Below are 24,732 nucleotides of genomic sequence, written 5' to 3' on the forward strand. Positions count from 1 at the left end.
GCTGCACTAGCTACTGATAAGACTTACTTTGAACCTTTTCAGCAAAGCCTCATTTCGCCTCCTCATCTCCTCAATCCTCCTTTCCAGCTCCATGGCTGGGTCTACAACCTCTGGCTCTGTAGAACACTAACAAGGGGAAAGCAATGGGTTTATTAACAAGTATAGCATCTTAGAAAAATTAACGTAAGGCAAAGCACTTTGAATGAGAGATCCACCACCATCAGCCTCCTGTGCCATTGTCCTGAGCAGGGAACTAGGCGAGTTTGCGAGAACACCGGCAATAACTACATCAAAGTTGCCTTCACAATGTCTTCTTCTGAAGATTCCTCAGACGATTCTGAAGAATCTAGTTCCAGTATGGCGCTGCATTCAGGGTTGTGCATGATCACATTATCGTTGTCATGGGGACTCTGGCATTGGCATAGACTTTTCCCAGTCTGACCCGACCTGCGCCTGTCACCTGCAGGCCATCAACAAGTTTGCAAAACATAGTGAAACGGTTGGATAATTGTGTGACTACAGTATTTCGTTTGAAACTGAAATATTGAGTAAATAAGTATGCACAGCTAAATAGCTTACTAAAGCCAGTTTAGCCAACGCAAGCATATAACTAGGGTGTGAGAAACTGAAGGAGTAAATTCATTATCCAGCCAAAACTGTTTGTAAAACTACATTTACTTGTAACTTACCTTCAATACTTTGGGCCATGGCGAATTTGTAAACAAAAACACGTTGGCGCGCACACTTTCTCCGCCTTTTTGCTAGCTACGAAACACGGATAGCAATATTTTGGGAGTTGAGTTTGCGTCAGAGCACGAGGTACAAACAAGCAACTACCAGTAATGAATGATCTAATCAACATGGCCAACAGGCTGCAATTCTGATCTTTTTTTCCCACTAATTGGTATTTTAGCCCTTCAGATCAGTTCTCATTTTTTTTGTGTGATGCGATTGGCTAGATGGGATACAGTTTATGTCAAAGGCTACATTTACACAGGCAGCCTAATTCTGATCTTTTGCCCAATTATTGGCATTAGAGCTAATCTAATTGATCAAAAGACCAATTAGTGGTAAAATAAAGAAGATCCAAATTCATCTGTCTGTGTTAACGCAGCCAAAGGGACGTCCAAAGTTGCATGTTGGGGGAGAATTTTAGCATTTTTGCTAACCTTTCCTAACCTTAACCTAATTATCCTAACCCATTGCGTAAATTCTCCAACCTGCTACGAAAGTCACTTTGGACCGCAGTTGTTTACCACCTAGTCAAATCTAACATAGTAGGCCAAGCCTTCTCTAGCTACCTACCAGCATGGTGATAAATCAAATAAGTTTGCAAAACACCACACTTGGTTGGTGAACATGTTTATTATCAATCTTGTTTATTTAATTTTTCATTTCATGCAATCAATTGCTGTATAATGACCAACTATTGTTTATCCTAAAAATGTCTCATATCGACACTGTAGTTACAGCAAAACCACTCATCATATACAATTTACAATGCAAATGAACATGGCTCTATGGTTGCATTTACATAAACAACCAATTCTGATCTATGCCCAATTATTGGCAAAAGAGCTGTTTTGATTGGTCAAAAGACCAATTATAGGGTGAAAAGATTTGGCGGGCATGTGTAAATGCAGCCTTTGTTTTCTTCCCTGTGTGTGGATTAGAGAACAAATCAGTGCTCCCTCCGATAAATATATTGGATTGATGTCAGGTGCAGACCATAGGAGCTAGTCCTAGTTTGGCTGTGTGTAGTTAATGCAAAATCACTCATCATATACGATTTGCAATGCAAATGAACATAGCTCTATGGCTGTGTTTACACAGGTGACCCAATTCTAGTCTTTTGCCCAATTATTGGCAAAAGAGCTCATCTGATTTGTCAAAATATAAAATCTGAATTAGTCTTCCTGTGTAAACAGCCTTTGTATATTTTTCCTTCATGAAATATAAAATACTACAACCCTTGCCAAGGTAGACTCCTTACAATCTCTCCCAAGTGGGTTAACTCTATAAAAGCCTCACTTGAGGTGACATGAGTTACCAGATTGTATGCATACCAACACATTTTCGTACCCATTTTGCATTACTTTAACGGTTCTAAAAAGCAATACATTTAAATTGCAGCAGTAAAAACACAGAAATTACGAATTACTTATGCTTTTGTTTAACACCGGTTTGGTTTTCAAACTCATCTCACTCTAATATACTTAATGAAAGAAAAACATTTGTCTCCCTAACAACCATGTTATTTTCTTGTTCCTCACAACCAAGGTACAGTTACTGTCCGAAGAAAAGAAAAAAAAGGATAATTTCAATTTGTTTTACCTTGCTTTTGATTGGATAGGGCCCTGAGTAGTTGATCATATACAGAAATTAGCTTGTTTGTGCATTAATAATTCTTAATGTACCCCCTGAAGGGATGTCACTCCTGTTTAGGTTACTAAAATACAACCTCCATACAGATGTAGGATCTTAAATTTGACCTATATAGCAAAAATAATCCTGCAGCTAATGTGTTTTAACACAATGTTTCTTGATATGTGGTTAGGCTATTAGCTGGCCAAAAGTAGGCTACATGAAAATTCAATTTCTGTTAATATGTGTTAGTGTGGGTTTTCAGTAAATGTACAATTCAGTAATATTCTCAGCAACAACAGAGTGATCAAATTAAGATCCTACATCTGTACATGGTCATGTTGTATTATGATGGTTTAAAATAATTGTTAACTCATACACAAATAATGTTGTTGACTCATTCTATACTTGTATTTGTGGCCAAAGTTTTTGGCCAAGACGTCTCAATGAGGGGTTTGATTAATTTTGCCCCTTGTAGGCATGTTTTGCACCGGGTTAAAGTTGATTGCATTCATTTTGAAACTGGGCTGCCTTCAGGCATGAGCTAGGTGTGTCGTAGGAGCACGTGGAGTAATGAGTAGTGTTTTCAAATGCGAAAGTGATTGCTTTTTTTTCAAATGCAAAAGTGGTTGCTTTTGAGCTTTATCTGCCTTCCCAATGAAAATGAGTAAATTCTAACATTTGTTTTATGGAATATATATGTATGTTTCTGGACGATGCACCATGCTGCCTTGTTGACAAAATGACCGAGCGACGTAGATTACGTTTCCGTTCGAGAAGGGCGCTCTTCCCTCCCCTCTTTCGCCCGATGATAGAATGTGCCTTTCTTTGCCAGGTACCCCGCTGGTCAGTATAATCGAATCCGTCCACTGACTCATTGGCTGAGCTGGCCAATCAGCTGTTTACTTGTCACGGATATTTTTATCGACCGGTGTACACCCACACCATTCAAACACAGAAAAGCTGCTTTTTAACTTTTTTATTCTTATTTTTTTTCCTGAAATATATTTCACTCATATTAACCAGGTTTCCAACTAACCTTTTTTATGTGAGTAAAGTATATGTCAGATATTAAATGACAGGCCTGATGGAAGCTGAAAGGTTTTCGGTAAACTTTCCAAATGTCGACAAAACAAAATACACTAGACAAGGTGGGATCTTTTTTTGTGTCTGTAAAATGTATTATGTGAGAAATGTCAGTGGAAACGCTTTTAATAATAATGTCATCATGTAGGCTCGGGTTCCCCAACTGGCAGCCTGGGGGACAAATTTGACCCAAGTTTTCTGTGAAAATTTGTATATATATATATATATTTTAATGTTATTGTTGGTCAAAAAAGACTGTACAAACACCAGCAAATCAGCTCCAAGTGATTTTAGATATGTAAATGGAGAGATATACAGTATGTGATCGTATACAAAGGTAAGCAAGGTTTGAAATGATTCAGTTTTAGTTAAATATTATATAGTTTGGGCTTCTTGAGGTCAATTTGCAGTTGTCAAATTATTTGTAATTATGTTCTGGCCACCTGACCATCCACTCAAGAAAAGGAAAGAAAGAATCAGTCCACTGCTGAATCTAGATGACGATCCCTGATGTAGGCTATAAGTACGCTCTAGCCAACAGTACTGGATCTGTGCACTGTTGGCTGGAGCGCACTGCCGATGCCGGACTGGGAACATAATGACATTTTTTGGGGGGTGAGAAAACCATAAAAAGAGTTGAATGTGATGGAAACCCATTTAACTTGTATTTTTTGTTGTCGGTACATGGGAATTTAACCGCAAAAGCATTTTTTTTTTTACACGCATAGCTTTTAATCTGCAACATCTCTGGTGGAAAAATGCACATTTTATTTTTATGCAAATTTTTTAAGAATATTCACATGGAAATCTGTAACTATTAGATGGAAACCTAGCTATAGTAAGTAATTATAGATCATATTTCATAGAAATTTGGAAACACCGGATAGCTACTTTAAGAGGCTTTACCAGCTTCCACACTACTGCATGTCATTTCAAGATGTTTTAAAGGAGCATGTTCTCTCTGCAGTGCAACAAACAAAAGGATTAGCATTTCACAATAGCAACACGTGTGTCCAACATGCAGGAGTCATACTGCTCAAGTAACTCCCCGCAATATGCCACTACCAATGTAGGACAAAGCTTAATATTGGCTGTGTAATGCAATCAAACAAAAGTTCAAACAACAGAAAATGTTAAAGGAAGCTTCCCACTAAATCTATCCAAGCTGAAGAGAAAGCAAATGTAACATGAATGAAGTCATCGATTAGCAAATAAAAGTTCCCAAGAGTGGATTCAGACTTAGTTTTAGTCTGTGTACAGTATGCAAAAAAATGAAAAATTACCATTTTTGATTGTCTATAAAGCCAAATTACTGTCCTATAGTCACTGGGTCGAAGTTATGTTGCTAATTGTATAGGTAATATACAATACTCCTACCTTACCAGGAAAACTGAATAGGAATCAATGTAGACATCATAACTGTTTTCTCACACAGTGATAAAAGTCATTACTGTATAACAACAATAGAAATCCTTTGAATCGAAGTCTGTTTGAAAAGCGAATAGCCCAATATTGCATAGTAAACAGGTGAAATAATTGATTAAGCAAAAGAGCGAGTGCATGATCTTGCCTTGGTGGCATGAAAGATTTCATATGGAATTAGGTGTTAACCGTTGTCAAGAGTAAAGCATTCTAGTGTTTTTGTGTGTCCTATTTACAATCTGAAGTTCTCACAGCTATTGAACTTTCCACTTAAAAAGCAACTTTCATGAAGAAAAAAAAGTGTTCATATCTGATATGAGTTGTAGTCATGTGTATCAACTCTGGTAGAAAATAAATCTACCATTCAAAACTATCATTTGGGGTTTAAAGGTCCAATGCAGCTGTTTTTATCTCAATATCAAATCATTTCTGGGTAACAATTAAGTACCTTACTGTGATTATTTTCAATTAAAATGGTCAAAAATAAACAAAAATAGCTTCTTAGCGAAGAGGAATTTCTCAAGCAAGAAATTTGCTAGGACGGTCTGGGAGTGGTCTGAGTGCGGAGGGAAAAACTGACAACTAGCTGTTATTAGCAGAGGTTTGGAACTCTTTGTTATTGGTCTATTAACTAATTTACCACCTGGTGATGACACCCGGCAGGCCAAAACTCCACCCCACCAAAACCAGTCTTTTACATTTTAGTCATTTAGCACACGCTCTTAACCAGAGCGTCTTACAGTAGTGAGTGCATACATTTTTGTACTTTTTTGTGCGGGTCCCTGTGGGCTCTTACACTAAAAGGGCATTATATAATAATTTTCACAATTTCACAGTATTATTCCAACCTCATAGTGTGGCAATATATATAAAACACAGGGAAATCACGTTTTTTTCTGCACTGGGCCTTTAAAGACAGGAATTTCTGAGCCTGTCTGAAACAGAATTTTGGAAAACCGTGAAGTAGCCTCTGTTATGATTGGGTTAAACAAACGATGCCTCTCTTTCCATTTCGTAGCATCATTTTAAAATACCAGGAGCCAGATAAGTCAATTTGTTGAGATATTCAGTTATGCTTGTCCATGTCCCTAATGCTTTACATTGAAATGACAAAGAAGTGAGCGTTGCAAAGTGGCATAGACTGGCAGACAGTGTTCAGAATGCAATGCCACTCTCATGCACACCTGTAAAGCAAGAGCACGGCACTGCCAAAGCAAAGGCAAGGCCATTCTTCATTGTAAATGCACAAGTGCTATGTACAGTAACTACTCACAAAGACTATATTGAAGTGTGGATTCATATTACAATCAAAACACACCTCTTTGCAAGGAACTTAAGTTGAATCCACTTCATTCCATGAACTGTGTATTGCATAGGCTGTTTGCTGAGAAACACCAGATTCCAAAAGCCTTAAAAGATGAGCCAAGGATTTGTGTACTGTGGCACTGTCAACAAATGGCAGTAATGTGTGTTTAGTACAGGGGTGTGAAACTAATGACAAAATGGCCAAAATTTGAGGCAATAACACACTTTGATTATTCATACAAATTTGAAAGTGCAGATTTCATAGGTTTTCTTTTTTTGGTGTTCAAGTGCATAAATTTGTTCTCACATTTATGGCTTTTAAGTAATAGATGCATAAAATTCAGGCAGGACACAGTCTTTTGGTGTGCTTGGAGTTGTAGTGGCTCCGCATGTCCTTGCGAAGGCGAAACTTCTCCCCGCAGACGCCACAGATGTACAGGTGCACGTCCATGTGCTTCTCCAAGTGCTCTCCGCTGGGGAAGATCTGGAAGCACACCTGGCAGATGGTCTCGCCGGCCGACAGGTGCGAGATCATGTGGCGCACATGGTCGTGTTTGAGGAAGGTTCCCTGGTCGCACACAGGGCAGACGTAGCGCGCCATGCCCTTGTGCATGTCGGTGTGCAGCCGAAGCTGCCGCTCACGCAGGAACTGCTTGCCGCACGTCTGGCAGGTGAACTGCTTCTCCTTGGTGTGGACGGTGTAGTGCTCCCGCAGGTGGCAGCGCTGGTAGAAGCCCTTGCCACAGATGGCGCAGAAGTGTTTGCGCCGGTGGTCCGGTTCGACGCCGCCATCCTCCAGCAGAGCGGGACGGAACAGCTCCTGCTCGTGGCAGGCCAGAGCATGCTCCAATGCTAGGCTCTCACTCTGGAAAAGCAAGCCACACTGGGGGCAGGCCAGGTCACCCCCCTCCAGCAGCCCATCGTCCATGGCCTGCGGGTCCTCGGGCAGGGGCGAGTCTGCCTCCTCCCCGTGGGAGTCGGTGTCCACACCCTGAGGTTCGCCACAACGCTCAGCGTGCTCCTGCAGTTGCCTCCCCTTGATTAGGACCTGGCCACACCTCCCGCAGGCACAGATGTGGCCCATGTGGCTCGAGATGTAGTGAGCTGACTGGTCCTCCTTTGTGAGCAGTTCCCCGCACAGCTCACACGGTGCACTGTCCCCGTCCTGCTTCTCCTCTTTAATCTTGCGCATCTTAACAGGTATGCAAGAATCCTTGTTGCTGGACATGTGCCCCTCGAATGGCTCGTTGCTGTCGTCCATGACTGAAACACAAGCCTCGGCCTCCCGGTTAAATTTAATCGGTTCCCTCATAGTGTCGCTGAGTGCACCGTGCCTTGCACTGATCTCTCCCACCTGAACTACCTTAATGCCATCCATCTCGGACACCACGCTTTCTTCCAGCTCCACCTTGATGGTGATATTTCTAGCAGAACCAGGCTCGTTATCCGTACCAACTGTCATGGACCTGATCACTGTGTCAGCGTCTGACTTGTGGTCCGGCCAATCCTCTTCACCCTTGCAGACCACCCTGTGCTCCTCCATCCCCTCAGAGGCCGAGCTCTCCACCTTGCTGGAGTCGTTGTCTGCCTCGGAGCTGGTCCTGGGGACCTGAAAGGCCTTACGATTGGTGCAGGTGAGGATGTGCTCGATCAGCAACTTCTCGCAGCTAAAGACAAAGCCACAGTCGTCGCAGGTGTATGTGCGCCCGAAGCGGGGGCGCTCTTTCAGGGTGGCACTCCGGCCACCAGGCCTCTTGCGCAGGTCACAAGGCTGCTCAGCCACACTGTCTAGAAACGGTGGTGCAACTACTACCAAAGGGGAAGCCACATCCTCCACCACAAGTGGAGGCCTGTTGACTTGGACAGGAATGCTGGGTCGCACAGGCACAGCAGTGATGGCAACTTTGGGCAGACTTTTGGGCTCCCCCTCTGGGGTGCTTGGCTTCTGCTGCTCGTACATGCGGACTCCAAACATCATTTTTCCTGCAATTGCCGGGCCAATGGAGGAGGAGGAGCTGGATGAGGTGGTGGAGGAAGAGGAGGAGGCCGAGGAGGACGGTGTGAGGTTGGAGGTGTTCCTGATGTCCCTGAGGTCCTCCAGGGTGTCTGGGATGTAGTACATCTGCAGGTAGGCCATTGAGACCTTGAGCTCCTCAAACTCGTAGCTGCCCACCACGATGCAGCCAAGGTACATGAGCTGCAGGATGAGGTCGAAGCACTCTGCACTGATCTGCATGTTGCTGAGATCCATGCGAGCTGTCCCCTGCTGGTCCCGGATGAACATCATGCGGAAGTAGGAGCTGCACGCAGCCAGCACTGCCTTGTGGGCCCTGAAGTAGATGTCGCCGATGGCAATACAGCAGTCACACAGGAAGCCCCACTCCCGCTGGTTGTTGAGCTGCTGCAGCACATGTTCGCTGTGGCTCGGCCTCGCCATCACCCTGGAAGAGCGAAGGGGAGAGCAGCGAATTAGCAAAGCAATGCTTCAATCTAAAGATGCTACATTTAGTTATTTAAGCGAGTGCCAAATCTGTTTGAAAACACAAATTGCACATCTTAAGCTTCATTGAGTGGTTATTATCCCTGCACAATAACCCTCATTAAAAACAAAGGTTAAATAAAACAAAAGAGGAAATAAAATAAAAAAAGTAAACTCTCATGCCTTAATTAAGTTCTCAAAATAGTGCTAAGCATTGCATGTTGAAGTAAAGTATTTTTAAAAGGTCTGCATGTGGCAAAAACTTTTATTTTATTTTTATTTAACCTTTATTTAACCAGGGAAGTCAGTTAAAGAACAAATTCTTATTTTCAATGACGGCCTAGGAACAGTGGGTTAACTGCTTGTTCAGGGGCAGAATGACAGATTTGTACCTTGTCAGCTCAGGGGTTTGAACTTGCAACCTTCCGTGTTACTAGTCCAACGCTCTAACCACTAGGCTCACCCTAAAGACAATTCTTGTCATCCAGTTATGTACTCACACAGGACTATATTATCAAATTGACGATGTCTAAACGATCTTGCCTAATTTTATAATATACAGTAGAGCACATTATGTCTTGAACTAGTGTGGCAGAATAAAGCCTAGAGGTTAGAGAGGTAGGCCTGCAATCGGAGGGTTGCTGGTTTGAATCCCACGTATGATGGGGAAATATCTGTCGGGATTCAGGTATTCCATCTCCTGACTTTGTGCCCATGAGCAAGGCACCTAATCCCTTAATGCTACACTGTAACAGACCCTGGCCTCCAACCGCTCAGTGTGCGTGTGTTTGTGTAAGTGTTCCCCAGGAAGCCGTGCTCCTCTGGAAGCAAAAAAATACACATATCTACAATATATAGCTAGCTTTAAAAAAAATCTAATTTACAGATTTACAGTTATGTCAATTACAGATTTACAGTTATGTCAATTACAGATTTACAGTTATGTCAATTACAGATGTTCTACAGTAACAGTGTTTACAAAGTGGAGTTCAGTCTGCACTGTATTTGTAGCCTTTTTTAAAGCCTATAACATAAGATGTACTTGAACTTAGTTGATCACAATGAAATATCTGTTTGTCCAACAGCTGTAGACTACTAGTCTATCAATGGTCTACTTTGATAATGTGCAGTGAGGTGATGTCCTCTTGTTTATGGCTCAAAAATAGCCGTTTCTTTGTCGGTACTCGTTGACTGCTCAAATCCCGCCCACCAATTTTCATTGGCCTGTTTTGGAGACTATGTCGTGCGGGCATCGTGGTTGTCAATCATACCTCACTAAAAGTAACGATGACCTAAACAGCTTTACAATCGTTCCAATCCGAGCATCAGCGTAAATGAGTGATTATTATTTCTTGTTGAAAATATCGGGAGGACCAAACAATGTGAAACCAAAATGGAGAGACCTCCACGGCAGTGGCAGTGTTGTCGGAAATCTCACGCAAGCACGCACTGCCACCCCCGCGCTCCTACCCGCATTCACTCTATGAGAAAAAAGGCACAGGGTTTTTCCGAAAGCAGGAATGTTTACTCTGTGAAAACACTGAATAAATACTCACCGACAATAAATGGAGCAGACTGTGGATGTAGTAAAACTCAAGTTGGGGTGTACTGTCCAGAAGTTCCACCTGAACCGCTTTTATCCAACCATAAACTTGTGACGAGAATAATCGCGAGGGCGAAGCAAGCCCCTTCTGCAGCACGGATGAAAGAACTTCCGCACAGCCGCTCTGCCGAGCTCGTTCACCGCACTGAGCGAGATCCAGCCCCACTCACGCAAATCCAAACCTCCCGAGACTGGGTGTACTGTAACAAGGCAATGACTAGGCTGCTCAGCTGGACGCTTACAAGTAAAATGGACGAACATAGAGACTGTGACTGTGGCATAGGCTATTTAAGTTAATAGCGCAAATGCATAAAATTAACAAGGTTTATCTTCCTCCGCATAACTTTGATTAAAAGCCTAATTTTATTGCCTATTTATTTCGCCTCCATATGCACTTACTAGCATAACCCACCGATAAGGATGGTGTAGGTACACATTTGTATTAATCTTAAAGTTTTACAGAAGTAGGCTTACATCTTGATAGGATGCGAGCTGTCCCCTGCATAAAGGCAAATTAGAAAAATATCACATCTCCAAGGCGTGCGTTTATGATGCTGTACTACTTGGTTATTAGAACTTTGAGGCGCTCTTAAATTGACTGAACATGTCATGTCAATTGTATAATGTATTTAGAATGTTACCCTTACTTCAGTGTTTGTCAACCAACGACATATGTTTTAGGGGAACGTAAAACACACGGCATTTACACAATTTGAACAACTTGTTTTTTTACACACGGTATTTACAAAATGTTCACACCTTTTATGACAGAACAGCAAATGTACAGTAGGCTACTGTACAGTCACGTGACGAATAACAACCTCAGGAGACAATCACATAGGAAGACGCGCGAGACCGTGCGAGAATTTCTCTGTGGCAACAAATAGACTACGTACGAAATATAAACCTTTATTTAATATATATTTCGCAAATAGGTGGTAAGAAAGACTTCCGATTATCGTATTTGCTTTGTTTTGCAAATAGGAGGGGATATCCAAATGCATGCATTGGGGCCCGTATGGGTTATCGAGGCTGTTCACGGTTGTTGATTTTGTCTAGAAGGAACACTTGATTCGGTCTGCAGGAACACTTGATAGGCTACAACGCAGACGTGTGCGAATCGATGTGATGCTGTAGTGAAACAAGCTGGCGAATATATTTTGAGACCGCCTGTGGGTTGTAGGCTACATAGGGGACTGGCATGTTGACCATCATTTAGGATGGTATTTTTCGGTTATTTGCATATTTCATTCGAAAGATGACCCCTTTATCTGTGGCGGTTGCAAGAATGCATGCTTTGCTATGTCTGACAGTCCATCATATTGTCCCGTCTGCTTTGAAGTAGTCAGCATAAATGGATACAATTAAATAAAGGGTTTGATACAATATAAACATGCCCTATCTATTGCAACAATGTAACGGTATATTATATCGGCCCACTCTCTGTTACAATGTAATAACCTTGCCGTAAGTATACATCGACATAAAATTAACTGTTTTTATGTCAAAGTAATTATTAGGTTGCGGTTCCTCAATGTTTCATCTTTTCACACCGGAAGTGAAACTCTTATTACCTAAGATGTCAACAGGTAGAAAGTTACGCAGATGCCAACATCTGGCCAATAGTCTTTTTTTTTAGGGGGGGCGGGGTGCTACTTTCAGTTTTTTGACCAGCAGAGTACGCCATTGTTTCAGCAGCACTTTCAGAAATTCCTTAACGCATGCTTCAGAGGTGTGACATTTTATGAACTTATTTTCGGTGTGTTCTAGAGGCTGAGAAAATAGTTTGATCATATAGAATCACATGTTGTCTTTGCACAGCAATCAGACCTGGCCTGGGTTCCAATAGTATTTGTGTATGTTTATTGAACTTACCTGGCACAGTGGAACCAATTTGAATAGTCCCAGAAGTGCAAACTCCACCCCAAACTATTTGAAAGGAAGTGAATACTATTTTAACCCAGGTCTGCACAACATATCCTCTCCTGAACCTAATTTTTATATTATGAATTACTATGTGCGTGTATATTTATGTGTGTGACATGAGGTGGAGTGGGGGGTATCATGGACGTTTCCAGCCACAGCCTGTTCCTCTTGCAGCAGCTCAACGTCCAGAGGGAGTTTGGCTTCCTGTGCGACTGCACAGTCGCCATTGGCAACGTGTACTTCAAGGCCCACCGGGCCGTGCTTGCTGCCTTCTCCAACTACTTCAAGATGATCTTCATTCATCAGTCAAGGTTAGATGCATACTGCATGACTGTTGCATTCTGTGACACACTAAGGGTGTTATTTAATTTGACCTTTATTTAACTAGGCAAGTCAGTTAAGAATAAAATCCTATTTTCAATGATGGACTACCAGGGAATAGTGGTTTAACTGCTTTGTTCAGGGGCAGAACGACAGATTTTTACCTTCCTAGCTCAGGGACTGGATCTTGCAACCTTTCGGTTGCTAGTCCAACGCTCTAACCACTAGGCTACCTGCCACCTAATGAGTGCCTATGTGTATAGCAAGTCCCTTCAAGTAAATAGTTGGCCATCATTTTTTGGTCTTGTTTTACAGTACCAGGGTCTAGTGACCATCAGAGGTTGTTTTAGTGATATTGGGGATTAGAAGGGGTGTTGTGTAAATTGTCTCACATTGTACTGATTGTTAACCACATGTTTCTTTGGCTGCAAGAATAGATTAATATAATATAATTGAGATTGGTAATGCACTTGTGTGTTTGTTTTTGTACATTGTATTACCTGAATGTCCTGCACGAGAGAAGGTCTTAACTAGTTTGTATACATATATCTAACTTTACAAAATCCAAGGGACTTGGATATACTTTGTTATTAGAGACAGGAAATATGAATGTGCTTGGAGAGTAAAGGCTAATATACTCTCCCACTGTCTATCGTCATCTTCATAGTGAGTGCATTAAGATCCAGCCCACGGACATCCAGCCAGACGTTTTCAGCTACCTGCTCCACATCATGTACACGGGCATGGGCCCCAAGCAGCCGGTGGACCAGGGCCGCCTGCAGGAGGGCATCAAGTTCCTCCATGCCTACCAGCTGTGCAGTAAGCCTGGTGAGGGTGGGCCCGATGCCGCCACCGCCGACCTTGTCCGCATGTCCAACCTGTACGGCATTCAGATTTCATCCCAGTTAGCAAACAAGGAGGGTACTGGGGTCCCTAAAGGTAGTGCAGGGGCCCGAGGAGGGGGCGGCCCCGAGGACGGGCGTTCGTCCACTCGGGCAGGCCGCTCCCACACAACCCAGTTTTCGATGACTGTGGGGATGGAGGGCGTCCCCTCATCAGGCTGTCAGCCTTTCTCTGGTCTCCTCCGTGGTGTCTCCTCTGTGGCTTCCGGCGACGACTCAGACATCTCAATGCGCATCAAGCAGGAGACGGTGGATGAAGAGGGAGAGGAGTGCCATCAGGTGCCAGGCGGGGGAGGGTCCCCAACGTCTCCTTTGGCCCAGGGCGGCACCCCCTGCAAGGGCCTCTTGTTCAAGGATGGCCCCCATGCGCTGCTGTGCCCCCGGTGCGGCGAGCGCTGCTCGTCCCCCGAGGGGCTCCGCGAGCACCTGTTCAGCCACGCCACCTGCGCCCTGGACCCCAGCGGACTAATGGAGGGCCTCTCCCAGGGCGGGGGAGGGGACACTGTGGGCAGTGAGGACCAGCAGCAGCAGCGGGGGTGCCCCCAGGATCAGCAGGATGCAGGCTACCTGGAGGAGGCCCTGAGACAGAGCCAAGCCCTAGCTGACGAGCTAGCCACCGAGCTAAGGCGGAGCAGGGGGGGTACCAGTACACCCCCCACCGCCACCATGACCACCTCCACTACCAGTCACACACGAAAGCGCAAGATCGCCTGCTCCGTGTGCAGCCTGCGCTTCACCCAGAAGAGCCAGCTGCAGGAGCACATGTACACGCACACGGGCAAGCCGTCGCGCTACCATCGCTACAGCCGCCTCTGCAGCCAGCTCATCCACGCTTCTGGGCACTTCTGCGAGGGGCCACCGGAGGGCGGCGGGGTGGTGGCAAGCACTACAGTAGCGCTGGCGGAGGAGGCAAACAGGGAAGCTCAGGACAATGGCAGCTCCTGCTATTCGCTAGACTCTGAGATCTCGCAGGAGAGCGTGGACAACATCGCTGTGGAATGAAAGCGAAAACAAACTGTAGAAATGAAAGAAATACACCAACTCCCATTTTACATAGGTGATGTGTTGGAGTCACCACCTAATTTGATAACTCTTGTTTGTGTGATTATGCAGTAGCCTCTCTTTTTTTGAGTGTTTTCTTAGAAAACTGGATCAACAATGGTAATTGGTAAGAACTATGTACTTATACTTGTTACAAGGTAATTGACATAAGTTATACCCGTACAGTTACCCGGGGATAACAGCTATGTAATGAGAAGTGTTTTGCGAATACATCTTCATTCTCCCATCTGCACTCACCAGAGACTGTGCACATCTGGTTTGTCTTCATTAGGGCACGACAATAGTAAAACGTTTTTGCAATGGAAAACGAAACTTAGTGATTCTTATTGGACGATTCCAGATAGTACCTCCTGTTTCACCCTGTTTGAGTTTGTTTTCTTCAGTTTGATTCCTACTGAACATGACCCTGTTTCAGTTGCGTTCCTTACCTTTCGTCATTATCTTTCCACCGATCCGGTTGTATCCTGTGCTTTTGTCAATACCGTCATCGCTCTGTCGGTTCGATGAAACCCTGTGATGTGAATCCAGTGTAAAGTGTATGTTATTTTATTCAGTGAACGGTTGAATAGAATAGAACATGGTATTTAAAAGAGGAATGTGTTGTCTCTCTCTCAGTTGTCATATTTTACCAGCTGGTATATTGATTGGAAATGTATCTGCATTGTTTTCTGACTCTCAGAAATAAGTAGCTGTTGAAATGGAGCCTGGCTTGTTGTTATGGAGGGTTGTCAGGGTTACAGGAATTTGCAAGGGACAAATTCTTACGCCCACAATGTTGCAGTACACAATTGATGTATGGTAGTACATCATTACACATATTGGAACATTTAAATATTTCCCTCCAAAATCATGAGCAGGGGCTTGGTGTTCCTCTTTTTCTTTCTTTAATCTCAACAAACTAGCACTTACAAACAAGCACAGTATACCCAAACTTGATAATTAGCAGATAATTTGCTTGGCAAAGCTTCATTCACCTTCAAGAAGTGTGTACTAACTATGAAAATGGACATGTATGCAAAAAAATACAAAGCCACAAGTGTCATCCCAAAACCTTTAAAGCTGGAAAACCTGGGGATGTATTCAAGCGTCACAGGAGAGCTGATCTAGGATCAGGTCCCCCCCTTGTCTTATTTATTCTAGATCTGAAAGGCAAAACGGATTCTAAATCAGCACTCCTCTGAGATCTTCAACACATATGACCCAAAGCAGTGTTTAACTACAGAGGAAACCTGTTGAATGTACTTTATCCTGTGCTGCTGAGTGGCACAGCGGTCTAAGGCACTGCAAGAGGTGTGGTTTGTTTTCTCTACAGTCCCTGGTTCAAATCCAGGCTGTATCACATCCGGCCATGTTTGGGAGTCCCATAGGGTGGTGCGCAATTGGCCTAGCGTTATCCAGGTTTGGCCTGGGTAGGCCGTCATTGTAAATAAGAATTTGTTCTTAACTGACTTGCCTAGTTAAATAAAATTTAAATTAAATCCTTGACAACACTAAGAGGAAGGACTTATTTTAGCTCACAACAGGCTAACATGAGTAGAAGTAGCCTGACGACTTACACTAAGTTCTTCCGCTGCTCTGTAATTAGCAACATACTTCAATCTGAGACTGCCATCATTGAAAGACGAAGGGTTTTGGTGACGAAGGGCATTGTACAAAACAAAGTGTTCGCATTTGGTAAAGGGTGGAGGGTTGGGGAGGTACTCAGATCCAGACTCATGGCGGAGAAAAAAACTAAAGTCCGTGGGCGTGGCGTAGCGTTTGGCCAGAGCAAAGAGTCTGGGTAGCCAGGCAAGAGTAGAAGTGATCAAAAGAGATACTCTGAACTTAAATAGTTCTCTAAAGCTTTATTATTGTGCGATTGTAGATTCATATTTGACAGATATGTGGCAATGGCTATCAGAGTGTGTAGAAGAATGCATCTAGTAATGTTGAACCAGGAACCTGTTTGTACTGCGATAGACAGTATAAACCTAGGATTATCAAATTGACCTTTCTGGGTTTGTTTCCATTCTATCCTGTTGGTGTGTGACCTCTGGTATGTTTCAGTTGGCTACTCTTCTATGGCGTTTCCACTTTGTCATACACTTTGTCGTGATTTCATGTTTTCTTTCATCTGTGTCACTTTTCCATACATGGAAAATGTTTTGTAAATATATCTATTTTGTAACAGATTGTCTCATGTAACTCGTCTCATTGATAGGAATGTTTAGTTTCTACAAACCGAACATCTGTTTCCGACAACAGAATTCCTTTCCCTCTCACTATTTCTGTTTATTTAATGCTGCATGTAATTGTGATGAGGTAAATGTTACACACACACCAGTGTCTAAATACAATGGCTGTTGTCCACAGGAGGCTGGTGGCACCTTAATTGAGGAGGACGGGCTCATGGTAATAGCTGGAGTGGTATAGGTGGAATGGTATCAAACACATAGTTTCAATGTTCAATGTTTGTCATTCCATTCAGTCCGTTCCAGACATTATTATGAGCCGTCCTCCACTCAGCAGCCTCCACTGCTTGAGTCCCATGCTCTACCCTTGTCCACGAAATGTGTCAAAACACATTCACTCACCCTCGTGGAAGTAAAAGCCTGATTTACAGTGGTAACTTTAATCAGCCTATGATTACACCAATACCATGTTTTTAAAGGGGACAGTGGACAGAGAAAGTAGGACACACTTAGAGAAGGGTGGAGAATCTCAACACAGCTCAATTTATAGAGCACACCTAGTATGTTCCCTAACCTGAGTGCAAGTCTGTTTGTGTTATATCATGCCGACTCCTTGTCACTCATTGTCATGCCAAACTTCGCCAGACAAGGACTGCAAATGAGTAAGCAAGAACAGCAACATTTCTTGAACCAGGCTTTATGTTCCCTGTTCTTGTAGTAACAACTTCTTACCACCAGAGGCCACTTCAGAGCTGAAGGACTCATCCCCAAAAGGTACCATCAGGCCTCTCTTCTTCTTATTCTTCTGCGTCACAATTTTCATTCTCCACCCTTTTCCGCAAGTGTGCACTTGCACACGTTCCCGACATGGATTTAACAAAGGTGGAAACTCCCCCCAAGCCAATGCTTACACCAATCATGTGCTTTTAAATCCATTATGGGGAGTGTGCAAGTACACACTTCTGGAAAAGGGTGGAGAATTGGGATGTAGCCATGGTCCTCTGAGTGAAGCAGGTTAATGGAACAGCTACACAGAATGTTTTATGTTTCCCTCTGGAGCTCAGCATTAAAATATTAAAATTGACAGATGGCTTCTGGCTCTGAGACAGCACAATTCTCTCTCAAGCACTAGGTTAAGTATATTTTGATTTATTATAGGACAGATAGTGCTGGAACCCATCAAACTCTTACTTGTGATAATAACAAAATGTCCAAAAATACATTGTTACAATCTTCCATAAAATAAGATTAAGCTGAGGCTGTAAGAACAGTAAGTAGTACCCCACCCTCCCAATCAAATGGCAAACTATTATTGTGCCTTGATTAACAGAGAAGAAGCATGATGAGAAGAAACTGAGAAACTAAACAGAACTGTAATGGTTCAAATTGGTAGTTTCTTGATGATAGGTAGGTTATAATTAAAGATAAGATGCTCTATCGCTATAGAAACGCACTGCAGACCTCACTGGGGAAGATCATTTTCACATATTGCAGCTAAAAATAGGTAGATCAGGAGTGAGATTATACATGTCTGTCCGATCATTTAATTGGTGACAGTTTTCAAACAGAAAATATAGTTATATTGATAAATAAATATCCACCAGCAAGGTTATACACACTTAACATAAAACAACAACAAATCAACCAGATATTACTCACACAACTCAATTAGAAAAGGCAATTTTTTCTCTTCACAATTGAATCAATCCTCACCCGTCACATTAAAAGACTGTCAACACCCTTCACTCCTCTGAAGTGATTACCTCCGTAGCCAGATCTCAAGGGGGTGATCACACATACAGGACATACTGCTCATGGTCAGACCAGAGAGTTGGCTCATATCATTGGATGACACATTGTTTTGGTTACGAGAGCCTGGTATCCACTCCTAATGATGTCATTGCTGTTTGCCTCACAGTCCCCCACCTCTAAAAGAGGCCTTTGGGAAACCAGCAAGCCTCCATGTATTGAATGTTGTGTTGCATCAAGACAGATGTTTGCTGGTCTTGTTTCCAAATACTGCAAAATCTCCTCTGAAGTCCAGGAGGTCAAGCAATGATGACAGAATGACAACAAATAGCCACCTGGAGACAAGGTTGTATTTATCCAGGTACACCAGGTGTCAAACTGTGTAATCATTATTTTCCCATGACAGAATGACATTCACACAGAAAAACAACAGCACAGAGTTCGATTCGGACTAGGGTACCTAATATTTTCTTATGACAAGTTACAGGTGTAACGTTAAGCGTTGTATAGTCTCTATACACATAAGAGAGAAAGCTTTTTAACTGAGCAATGTATGCTTAAACATCTATTAAACAGCAACCAGAGGGCAAGACACTAGTCAATAAGAGCCTAAGACTTTCATCGTGTGAAATAATCACCATATCTTAAATACATCAGCAAATGTTTGATTAATTAAAATTGGAATCGTTAGCGGTGAAACTGCCGTGACCATTTGCGATATTACAACAACGAAGACGTTACATCAACAACCAGCATTGTTTTTCCCCTCTGACATCGTTACACGTCATTGCGCGATAAAACCGCAGAGTAATGTATCACGATGCTGGTTGCTCATTGGCTCAAAACAAAAAACAATAACAAATGCGCCTGGGGCAGCCAGTGGCGCTGTTTCCCTATCGCGGATCTCAGCTTTTTAAGAACTATATTTTATTCAGATAAATAGATAAACTTTATCTGAGAATCTGAGACTTTCTGTTCTATAGGTAAATAAACCGTAATTGAGGTATAAGGACTATATTCAATCTGTATCACTGAAGAGCTACAGATTGTGCGCTAGAAATGTGAAGGTAATTTCCGATTGAGGTGACATATGCAGAGTTTACTGAGAATGCAGTCGGAACATTGCCTTGAAAATTCAATCACGCAGTAACGCTGATTTTCTGTGATATTGATTGAATAAAGCCCTTAGTTCCATCATTTTCAAAACACACAGTCACACTGAACAGTTAAAATGTTTGTGATGGTAATTGTGAAAATTGAGTGCCACCACTTGTACAATATAAGAGAATATATTGTAAAAATGTATTGTGTCAATACGGTTCTCTGGTTTAGATTTATATGAACAGCAGCAGTTTGGTTTGTTAACAACAAGTTGTAAACAACAATAACTTTAAAAGTGGTTTACAGATGTATACTTGTCTAATTTAAAAAATATATTTTCTCAATAATCCTGGTTCGTGTTCATTAGACACAAAACGGAAGAAAACGGATTGAAACAGAAACTACTGGTTCAATAAGAAACTATAATTTACATTTTCTGTTGCAAAATGTTTTAAAACTTTTTCCGCTGTGTGCCGTAATGAACGCAACTCGGCTGATCCAAATGGGGTCATACATACGTGTTCACAACACGCCGGAAGGGGGTGTCAAGCGTGATCTCGACTCCCTTGCGCCTCCCTGTGGACTGTGGTGGGAGTGCCTCTCTGTTCCATTGAGAGCTGCTCCCTGGCAGCGCTCATGACTGCCTGGACCAAGAAGCGAGCCGTCTGCACTAACAGGTTCTCTCCACACAATAAGTCCTGGTCATCCTCCGTCAGGAGGCCACTCTTGCCGGTTTCATCCCCCACCTCATGGCTATCCTGGTCGGACACATCCTGATCCGAGTCAGCCCCGGGGGTGATGCTGATGTTGGTCAAGGGCGGGCCATTTTGCACAATGTTATCTACCGTGATCATGCAGAGTGTGTCATTCTCCTCAGATGCATCAGCAGAGTCCTCAGCAGCATTCTCTGAAGAAATGATCCCATTTGAGTCTGAGGGATACTCATTAGTGTCCATGGCAACGCTGTTGAGTGTATTGATTATCGCACAGTCTGACTCAATGACCTTGTCCTTCTCTAAACACTGGATATGATCCAGTTCATCTCCTTGCATCTCGTTAGCATCCATGGTCACATTGATGACTTCACCGAGGCTTGAGTCTGTGCCAGTACTGGTAGAAGTCTCAGTTTCCCATAACTTAGTTTTGAAAGAAGTTTTAGGTTCCAATATCCCTGTTTCCTTTGAATCACCCATTGGACTGGTCTCTGTGTATTCTGTATCTACCTCTGGTCTTCCTACTCTTGTCGGGATGGGACTCACTAGTAGGGACTCTGTGCTCGTTAGGGTGTCTGTTGGGCATTCGTTCTCGGGCTGCAGGGCACTCACTTCGGCACACACGGTCACTCTCTCTGTACATTGTCCTCTAACCTCAGCCCCCTTTTCCAGAAGCTCAACCCCCTGGATGTCAGATGTGCACTGTTGTCCCCTGTCTTGTGTCTCCATTGGCTCCACCTCAGTCTCCTTGTCTCCAGTGTCCTGGTTGTCCTTGTTTCCAGTGTCCTGGTTGTCCTTGTCTCCAGTGTCCTGGTTGTGCGAGTCTCCAGTGTCCTGGTTGTCCTTGTCTCCAGTGTCCTGGGTGTCCTTGTCTTCCAGAGGGATCACAGCTGAAGATGCCCTTCTTCCACACATCAAAAAATGCTGAAATGTCTTCCTGAAGGTCACTGACGGTTGTTGGACATCTTCAGAGACCACCTGCACAACATTTCCCTGTTTTGGCCTTTGGCCGCGGACGTAAGACACTGTCAAGAGCCGCTTGAAGGTCGGCCACGTCCGGATGGTAAACCTGCGCCTCCTTTTCTTGACATTGTCAATGTCAGGAGCATCGCGGACACACTTGTCACTCAAGGAGATGGTGTCTTCTCCCATTGACTTTGCTTCAGTGTGAGTTAGTCTCTCAGCTTGTACAACTCCCTGGTCACCACCCTGGATTGAAGTTTTTGCAGCGTACTTCTTCCTTTGTCTTCTGACGCAAATGAGAGCCGGGGAAAATAACCTTCTCCAGCCATGCTTTGTTGATTTCCTCGACTTACTGTGTCCTTCCAATTGGCCTTCACTGGTCTCATCCTCATCTGAGGTGGAGCGCCACCTTGAGGGCTCAGTGGGTAGTTCAGATGAAGCTTGATCCTCATCCATTTTTGAGGTTGTACAGATGTCGTCTGAAGTGGCTACAAGTTGTGATGATCCCGTCTCTCCAGCTTCTATATTTGACTGTCTGATGGAGGAATCCATCTGAGTTCCGTTGATGATGTTCACTCTTTTGTTTCTCTTCTTAGAATGAGCCTCAGACCTGTCACCTCTCTGGTTGTTGGATTTTGATTTGCCCAGGAGGAGTCTGGGTGGACCGGTCAACTTCCTCTTCAAGACAACGTTTTTCTGACGCTGTCCATCTTGGTCCCCCTCTGTCGCCATTGGTTAGTTTATAGCCCAGCACCAAAGTGAATGCTACTGATGGCTTAGAAATGAAGAACGCACCTCACTTATGCACAGCAAGCTGTCAAGTTCTCTCTTCTAATCACCAACAAATCCTCAAACCTGGGGAAAATCAACAGAGAATGACTAAATTAGAATTGTAATTGTCATGTTCATTGCCATGTTAATTCATTCATTCCAAACGCTGATTAACCTTCAGTTATTCCCAAAGCTACTGTAATCATGTATGTACAGCATTAAGCATTTAGTCTACATAAAATACATTGAGCTCCAAAAGTATTGGGACAGTGACACATTTGTTGTTGTTTCCAGCACCCTGGATTTGAAATGATACAATGACTATGAGATTAATGTGCAGACTATCAGCTTTCATTTCAGGCTATTTTCATGCATATCGGGTGAAACTACAGCATTTTTGGACACAGTTCCTCTATTTTAGGGGACCAAAGGTATTGGGACAAGCTTAAAGTAGTCAAAAGTTTTGCATATGGTCCCAAATTTCTAGCACACAAGGATTACATCAAGCCTGTGACTCTACAAACTTGTTGGATGCATTTGCTGTTTGTTTTGGTTGTGTTTCAGATAATTTTGTGCCCAATAGAAATGAATGGTGAATAATGTATCGTGTCATTTTGGAGTTACCTTTTATTGTAAATAACAATAGAGAATGTTTCTTAACACTTCCACATGAATGTGGATGCTACCATGATTACGGATAGTCCTGAATGAATCGTGAATAATGATGAGTGACAAAGTTACAACCATACAAGGCATGCTAACTGCTCACCATTACAATAAAAGGGGAGATTAGCATTAGGAGGGGGTATGATATTTGTGCATCTAACTTTCTCGCTTATGATAATTAATGATCCAGTCAGGACTATCCGTAATCATGGTAGCATCCACATTAACGTAAAAGTGTTATTTTATTCTCATTTACAATAAAAGTGACTTCAAAAATGACACAATACATTATTTACCATTCATTTCTATTGGACACAAAATAATCTGAAACACAACCAAAACAAACAACAGACGCATCCAACAAGTTTGTAGAGTCACAAGCTTGATGTAATCATTGTGTGCTAGGAATATAGAACCAAATACTAAACGTTTGACTACTTTAATACACATAACTGAATTTGTCCCAATACTTTTGGTCCCCTAAAATGGGGGGACTGGGTACAAAAAGTGTTGTAATTTCTAAACGGTTCACCCGATATGGATGAAAATATCCTCAAATTAAAACTGACAGTCTGCACTAACCTCATAGTCGTTGTGTCATTTCAAATCCAAAGTGCTGGAGTACAGAGCCACAACAACAACAAATGTGTCACAGTTCCAATACTTTTGGAGTTCACTGTATATAAGATCACTTGAACAAATTGAACAAAGTATTTTCATAAACTGACTGACAGAAGTTAGTCTTTGAGACAGCTTTCGGTCTGATATAACTGAAGTAAACAATTAAGTTGTCAGTTTCATATCACATTGTTGCCAGAAAAAGATATCAATCTGACTCAGACTGATAATGTATAATTAAATTACACAGATGTTTTCATAAACATGCCTCTTCGAATGATGGACAAGACAATTACAGGCTGGCTCAGTTGACTCATCCTGTTTACCTTGTTATAAATGGCTGCTTAGTTGATAGTTTTCCTTGAATGATGACAAGATACAGTACATAGCTGTGTCCTTTATCTAAGATTAAATTACTATATGAAATAATTTATTGATCTGAAAATGAGACAAATATGCATAACCAAAAATGTATAGGGCCATTTAGTCTATCTGAAGGTAGAACATTATAATCATATTTCAAGCACCACCTGGCATATATAATGCATTATAATGTTGTCCCCTTTATAATGAATTTATTGGAAAATTATTGGCTCAATATCAGACAGGCTATCGGCTTTTAATTTCTAATATCTAATACATTTCAGTTAAGCTAATTCCAATGATCCAAGCTCTCATCAGGCTATTGCATTGAATGGGTTTAGGATATTGGATTATGCAAAGCACATGCTACAGTTATCATGCTATCAGTAATATGCTGTAATTTATATTTTTGGTTACAATTGATATTTTTCCTTTCATCAAGGCTGATGAAGCTTGCTTGCATTTATGGCGCCAAATGATCTTTACCAACTAAACGATGAACCCTGCACTCCCTCTCACCACCTTGCTTCACACGCGAAACGGAGAGATGACATGCTTGGTTGAGTTTTAAATCTATTTACTGGTCAACAGTAATATCCTGGAAATACACGTATAGCCTACCTGGGTCTACCTGATCAAGCCTAATCCTGAAGAACAAAATTAGTCGGAGGTTATCGGTTGGCGTTGACGGCTATAGTAGAAATCTCCAGTTTCCTTCAACTACAGTGCGCCCCTGCCACTGCCAGGCTTGAGTATCCTTTTCAAACCCATGCCTGCTCCCTGCCTGCAGCGAGCGAGAGAGACTCCGGCGAGCAGCACGCAGGTAGTGTACCACCCAGTTTCCATGGAAACCAGGTGATTGACAGTTTATTTAGAGAAATGTGTCATTCAATAAAAATATGGAATGCGTGGAGGCCTCCTAATCATATAAACGTTACGGAGGCAGGACAGAACGGACTAGAGTAGCCTTGCTATCCAATTTCTGTAATGTCTTTAGATGGTATGCATTTAATATTCAGTTTTGTCTCTTTCAGTTGCTCCATCCATGAAAACACACATTTCCATCATTCAAAACGTATAGGAGTACCGTCAATTCATTAATACACGTTTTAGCATGTTTGTGTGCAGATGGTTGCATGTGAGATAT

General features: G+C 42.6%; 3 protein-coding genes across 4 annotated transcripts; 1 reads left to right on the plus strand and 2 right to left on the minus strand.

The window, feature by feature from the left end:
• Positions 1 to 1,354: 1,354 nt before the first annotated feature.
• Positions 1,355 to 10,467, minus strand: zbtb1 (zinc finger and BTB domain containing 1). The gene is made up of 2 exons (XM_064925701.1): positions 10,213 to 10,467; positions 1,355 to 8,618 (listed from the first exon to the last, which is right to left on the minus strand). The coding sequence occupies exon 2, from the start codon at positions 8,612 to 8,614 to the stop codon at positions 6,518 to 6,520; it is 2,097 nt and encodes a 698-aa protein (XP_064781773.1). The 5' UTR covers positions 8,615 to 8,618; positions 10,213 to 10,467; the 3' UTR covers positions 1,355 to 6,517.
• A 299-nt stretch (positions 10,468 to 10,766) lies between these two features.
• On the plus strand, positions 10,767 to 16,641 carry LOC135506203 (zinc finger and BTB domain-containing protein 25-like). 2 transcript variants are annotated; one of them, XM_064925704.1, is made up of 3 exons: positions 10,767 to 11,197; positions 12,307 to 12,496; positions 13,174 to 16,641. In XM_064925704.1, exons 2-3 carry the CDS (start codon positions 12,324 to 12,326, stop codon positions 14,408 to 14,410), a joined length of 1,410 nt encoding a protein of 469 aa, XP_064781776.1. In that variant the 5' UTR covers positions 10,767 to 11,197; positions 12,307 to 12,323; the 3' UTR covers positions 14,411 to 16,641. The 2 variants fall into 2 exon arrangements, with proteins under 2 accessions (XP_064781776.1, XP_064781777.1); XM_064925705.1 differs by having other exon boundaries at positions 12,360 to 12,496.
• Positions 16,642 to 17,770: 1,129 nt separating this feature from the next.
• si:dkey-1h6.8 (uncharacterized) lies at positions 17,771 to 24,364 on the minus strand. Its single transcript, XM_064925703.1, has 2 exons — positions 24,207 to 24,364; positions 17,771 to 22,022 (listed from the first exon to the last, which is right to left on the minus strand). The coding sequence occupies exon 2, from the start codon at positions 21,897 to 21,899 to the stop codon at positions 20,037 to 20,039; it is 1,863 nt and encodes a 620-aa protein (XP_064781775.1). The 5' UTR covers positions 21,900 to 22,022; positions 24,207 to 24,364; the 3' UTR covers positions 17,771 to 20,036.
• Between the last annotated feature and the right edge of the window lie 368 nt (positions 24,365 to 24,732).

Source organism: Oncorhynchus masou, chromosome 19 (assembly GCF_036934945.1).
Source record: "Oncorhynchus masou masou isolate Uvic2021 chromosome 19, UVic_Omas_1.1, whole genome shotgun sequence".
In the NCBI taxonomy this organism is placed as follows: Eukaryota; Metazoa; Chordata; class Actinopteri; order Salmoniformes; family Salmonidae; genus Oncorhynchus; species Oncorhynchus masou.

Bases quoted from the DNA above. Each gene is read 5' to 3' on its own strand.
- si:dkey-1h6.8 (XM_064925703.1), bottom strand. From the start codon at position 21,899: ATGGCGACAGAGGGGGACCAAGATGGACAGCGTCAGAAAAACGTTGTC.
- LOC135506203 (XM_064925704.1), top strand. From the start codon at position 12,324: ATGGACGTTTCCAGCCACAGCCTGTTCCTCTTGCAGCAGCTCAACGTC. The intron at 12,497-13,173 runs GTTAGATGCATA...TCATCTTCATAG, and splicing joins ATCTTCATTCATCAGTCAAG to TGAGTGCATTAAGATCCAGC.
- zbtb1 (XM_064925701.1), bottom strand. From the start codon at position 8,614: ATGGCGAGGCCGAGCCACAGCGAACATGTGCTGCAGCAGCTCAACAAC.